Raw genomic sequence first — 5,541 nt, 5'->3', positions numbered from 1 at the left:
ATGGAGAGCGGCCGGGGAGGATGGGGAGGGGGCGGTCATCATCCATAAATGACGTCGACCTCGTCTTTGCGATGCGGCGAGAAAAGGAGGGGGAGGGGCGGATGAGGGGGAGAGGGCGGGCAGAAATAACTCATTGGCGATTGTGTGGTGCTGCTGTTGTCAGCAGAGATCAGTGGCGTTGTTGTGTGCTGACGGACGCCGAGAGCAGCGCGCCAGCAGCAGCCTGGGCTGTCAGGTGGAGAGCGAGTGACATGGAAATTCAGAGTACAGAGGGAGACGAGACAGAGACAGGGGGAGAGGAGGGAATACATGCAGGGCGTATACCCCTGCCAAGGGCCCTCCAGGACGCCCCGCCCCACCACTGTAAGGCGGACTCAAGGCGATTGTTTTCCAGTTACCCCTGGCGTGCTTGGTGCAGCAGGCCGCGTGCGAAGATGCCGTCGTCCTGCTGCCGGCGGGGGAGGGGGAGTATTGTTACCCGGACGCGGCCGTCGGGCCCACGCGGCGGAGGCGGTGCCCGGGAGATAAGCGCCGGGGGAGGCTGGCGGGGCTGGTATGGGGCTGGTGGGGCTGGTGGGGCTGGTTGGCTGGTGGGGCTGGTGGGGCTGGTATGAAGCTGGTTGGCTGGTGGGGCGGGTGGGGTGTACGTGGGGTTTAATTGGTATGGGGCTAGTACTAGCCCCATGGGGTTGGTATGGGCTGGTCTGGTAGGGCTGGCGCGACTGGCGTGGTTAGCTGCATGATCACACTCGCCTTGCGAAAACCGAATTTCTTAACGTCGGGAGGGCCGAAAAAAATGCAGTGACATCACCTGAAACCAGTCAGAAGGAAGTCCACAATGTTTGCGCGGCGTTACGTATACTAGCCAGTCCCCTTGGACCGGCACTGGCAACCTTCTTTACGTTAAAATAAATAAGAAAATTACGACTTTAACGACGGCGTCGTTTTGTGCTTGCGCCCCTCCTCCTTGTTTGCGCAATAATTTTCTCCTATCCCAGCCGGCCCGGCGCTGTTTCCACAACCGGCGACGAGAACGCGGGGACCGACGAGGCGAGGAGGAAGGCGACTGGAAAAGAGAGGGATGGGGGGGGGGCAGTTCTGTCGGGGACGCTGCGCTCTGTAGGCTAACGTCGGAGCCTCGCCGCCAGGACAGGCACGGCTCCAGAGAGAGCACGCGGCATGTCCGCCCCCACCCCCTCCCACTCAGGCTGGGCCAAACGTGCCCCGGACACGGACGGATGGCACGGGAATCTGCACGTGCGGCGAGGAGGGGGAAGCTGTCATACGGGCCTAACCGGTTCGGAACGTGGCAACCGAGCGCAAGAAAAAAGGATTCCACCTCCATTTTAATGGCTTTCGTCTGGAAAGAAATTATGTTTTAATTATCCGCGAACGTTTGCTTTTTGTTTTGTTAGATACCAGCGGGAAAGACTTTAGGACCGTCTACAATGCAGCAAAGTAGAGCGGGGGGGGGGAGTGACGAAGTAGCCCCCCTGAGCGCCCCGCGACGTGATAGGTCGCGATTCGCGACAACTCGAATGCCTCGCGATGGGGGTGCCTCGCGACGACATACGGAGGAATATTCAATTAAGACCACGCTCGACGCACGCTCCCGCAAGCGCGTAGATTATGCTTGGCGGCCCGGTCTGCGGCGGAGGGTGGCGGGGCGGAGAGTGGGCCCCCCTGCCCCTGCCCCCCTGCCCGCAGCCCGAGGAACGCACTCCCGAGAGCGTGGCCCGCACGCTTGCAGGAGCGTGCGCCCAGTGTGGGCAGAATTGAATACAGCCATACAGCTCGCGAAGCGCCGCCCCCGCAGTGTGGTGCGACAGACCCAGACATCTTCGCGGGGCATTTGCGAGGGGCAGCATCCTAACCTCAGTTCCCTTACTCTACTTTTAAACCCTACTCTACCCTCATTGTAGACGCCCCTTTTAATGATACATTTGACATTGAATGGGGGAATCTCGAAATAACGGACGTGTAAGACGTTGACAAGTAACAAGGAGGGCAAGAGAAAAGGGGGACGTACGATAAGGGGAAACGGACCACCACCTCACCCGTCGCCGTCAATAATTCAGCTAGCGAAGGAAGAATAGCAGATGGAACAACAACCCTCCCAATTAGTCGAGAGCTTCGAAGCTTTTACGTCGCGCCGTAAGGGGTCGACCAATCAAGCTTTCCCTCTTCCCCAATTCGCTGAAGTATAGTACACTTTTTCACACTATTTAGTTCTTCTTGTCGACTTTCTATTTCCGTCTTGAAATTCATCGGAAATGTGCCATGTGCTCCAGTCGTGCAAGTACTTTATCAAAAATCCATGATTTCTGAAAATAAACTCAAATGTTTCTGAACCAAATGTTTCGTAACTCAAAACATTAGAAATTCCACAGTTTTCTTTCACGAAATGTGCTTTAGGCTGGTGGTGTACGAAATGTGCAAAGAAACTCGACTTGTCAAATCGACAAATCGACTTGATTTGATCAAATCAGCCATAGCTGATGTTTTCTGAACGCTAACACCCCTCCGTCTTTGGTAATCAATCAAATAAATGTCAATTTGTCGAGAATTCGTCGTGGCAAAATCAAATTGTGGGCCTCGTTTTCATCAAATTTACGTATTTTTTGTCAAATACTCACGACTTTGGCTTTGATCTTTGCGAACTGGGTCCTACAGCGGTTGTGGCCCCCTAGCCTATGACATTTGAGTGGGTGGGAGTAATAACCCAGAGAGGTTATCCACAACAAAAATATCTCAATCCTGCCACGGACACAACACGCACGGCGCACGGCGCTCTTCGATCAGGTATCGACCTCCGATCGTAAATATTGTCCCCCGCTTCTCTGCCGTAACGCGCGTCATTCGGCCCGCCCACGTAAACAAGCCCCGGGGCGACCTAACCTCACATTCCGCTCGGGCTCCAAGGCGAGGGACCTGGCCAGACAGCCTCCGCCCCGGGGGCGAGCAGGCTGCGGGTGCCACGGCCACGACGGCCTCCCTCTCGTGCTCGTGGGGCAGCATTCACCAGGACAGGGACGACGTTGGCGGGAAAACAAGAGATGGAAAGGGTTTCTGCTCGAGCGAGTGGGGCTATCGATCCTCGGGTCGCAAGGCCAGTGCGCCCATGCCCAGCACCCCGCCGCCCGACTTGAACGGCGGGATTTGAATGACAGCTGCCTAACGGACGGCCCTCGTGTGCACCTCCGAGATGTACTCACCCGCCTCGATGGCCCGGATCTCGGGGCCGTCTCCGATCGCCCCCATGGTGGCGCCCTGGCCGTCGCCCGCGCCCTCCGCCTCGCGCAGCACTCGGTGGAAGCTGAAGCCACTCCGGGAGAACAGTGGGAAATGGCTGGCGGCGGGGACGCCCAGCACGTACGAGTAGCCCCCCGACTTCCCCGTCGTGCGGCTGTGGTCGTTCGCCGGGGTCACAGGGGTGTGCGGCAGCACGTCGTCCACAAAAGGGGCAAAAAACCGCGACGGGCGACGGTGCGACTCGCGGACCACCCTTATGGAGTCGGGTTGTGATGGCGGCGCTGCCTGCGCGGTCTGCCGCGGGGGGGCGCTGCGGCGGGGGCGGCTCGCCCGGTCAATACGAGCTCGGCTGGGGTCTGCGCCTGGGCCGCGCTGGCGCTGGCGGCGGCACGTGGGCGGGGGCGGCGCTGGGGCCGATGGGGACGGGGCTCCGTTCTGCTCCGGGCCCGGGTAGTGTTGGGGGCCCTCGGGGGGCCGCCATCTTGGCGCGTCACACGCTGTTGCTGGTGGAGGCGGGAGGGGCGGGGGTGGCCCGGTGCGCCCGCACCGCACACCCGGGGGGTGAGGGCTGACAGCCTGGCCGGGCCAGCGGCCACCCCACCGCACCCAGCCCGCCGCCTTTAGGCTTTCCAGTTGCGGCAGGTCGCGCCCGCGGCCCACCGAGATGGGCCCGTCGGAAGCCCACCCCGAGGGCGTCTGCGGTGGGGCGTGCGACACGCAGGGGAGCCCTGTGTTGCGATGGTTGACAGCTACAATTGGACTGTGTCGGGGCAGTGCAGCCGACCTCCAACCCTCCCCCTGGGCCGGAGAGTTTGCCACTGCGCTGCGGCCGGGGACACGCGCCAGAGTCCATGTCGTGGTTGTTGGCGGTTACAATTGGGCTGGACTGGACAAACGTTTAGTACGGACCCTGCACCCCCCTCCCCGTCCCTTTCCCTTTCCACCACCACCACCCTAAGCCCCATTCCTATGGTCGCCTTGGCGCTCGCTCTTGGGATCACATTGCAGGCGGGGACTGCGGAGAGGGCTGGTCCGCCCGGGGGGTAGGCAAACCAACGTGCTCGGCCGCCCGGCCGGATGCATGCCGACCCCACCCGGCGCGCTATCGGCAGCGGGACGGTCAGCTGCTGCTGTTGCCCACGTCTTCGCGCCCCGGCCCCAGCTTTTGTGTGACTTCCCGTGAGCGGGCATGTGCTGATAGTGTGACGGGTAGAAGCGTGCTCCGAAAGAAACGCATAGCTGTTGACATTTTATTTACAATCGCAAATGCGGGACTGCTGATCTTTACAAAATCCGTTATTAAGAAATAAATATAACGTTTATTTATAAACATAATAATACAATTCAACATAATGGTTGGAAAAAAGATGTCATTGCCCTTTTCTAAACAAAGAGAGAGAGAAAAAGATTGTGTGAGTGTGCGTGGTTACCCCTTCCAAAAGAGAGTTTTGATCTGACCAGTGAAAATGTTTATTCAACGCGTAGAGAACCATCCATTTCTAGAGATGTCATCATGATCGGGCGCCTTCTGCTTGTTTTCACACGCCTTCAAACCGCAGGTTATCGTGTGCTGCGTACCACGGGAAGCATTGTCCAGGCCGGCCATCGAGAGAATAAAACCACTTTGGTCACGAACGAGTACAACAAAGCTAGAGAGAGTGACAGCAGCAGTTTTTATTTGTAATGTCAGTGCGATGGTGATGCCTGGTGGTGATGATGGTGGTGATGGTGATTTGGTCTTCAGCCGGCCTGGGCGCTGGTGAGCCGCGCCGGCTCGCGCGGACGTCCGTTTAGTAACCGGCCAACTCGGCGAAGGTGGAGTCCATCTCGTCGGCCAGGGACTTGTAGCGGTCCTTGTTGATGCCAAGCTCGTCTGCAACAGGGCCAAGAAACGGTAAGCTCGTCGCTCGTCTGGAGTGCGTGAAGAAAAATGTGACAAAGATAACAGGGACTTCAGCCGACCGACAAAACATTGCTCCTTTAGTCACGAAACACGAAAGTAGTTGAAAAGATCATCACAGTGGAAGCGACATGCAAGCGGGCTCTGAGAGGTTGGTTGGAGGGGGCGGAGACATACGGAGTTCAGGTTGTACGTCGCTCTCGAGCGGTCAATGTGAACGTGGTGTGGGCCATTCAGAAAGACATGAAACTCTGGATATATACAATGTCTTCTACATGCAACCCCATAAGCAACACCTTTCAGTTGGAATTCTCCTTTCATTGTGACTCTCTGGCAACCCCGTCAGTTAGATCGGAAAAGCCATGCAATTTTATGACGATGCACATATT

General features: G+C 58.1%; 1 protein-coding gene across 3 annotated transcripts in view; it reads right to left on the bottom strand.

Annotated features, from left to right (window-relative positions):
* Window positions 1–4,902: 4,902 nt before the first annotated feature.
* LOC113209557 (tropomyosin-1) overlaps window positions 4,903–5,541 on the bottom strand; it is a 17,417-nt gene continuing 16,778 nt past the window's right edge. For all 3 annotated transcript variants that reach the window (XR_008010940.1, XR_008010941.1, XM_026427131.2), the window contains one exon: window positions 4,903–5,125. Coding sequence is in view for 1 of the 3 variants with exons in the window: in XM_026427131.2 (XP_026282916.1) it covers window positions 5,043–5,125 (83 nt within the window). In the remaining 2 variants the exon portion in view is untranslated. The remainder of the gene's footprint in view (window positions 5,126–5,541) is intronic.

This window comes from Frankliniella occidentalis, unplaced genomic scaffold, assembly GCF_000697945.3.
Source record: "Frankliniella occidentalis isolate FOCC.00 unplaced genomic scaffold, Focc_3.1 Scaffold29, whole genome shotgun sequence".
Taxonomy (NCBI): Eukaryota; Metazoa; Arthropoda; class Insecta; order Thysanoptera; family Thripidae; genus Frankliniella; species Frankliniella occidentalis.
This window is presented reverse-complemented; position numbering and strand designations above follow the sequence as displayed.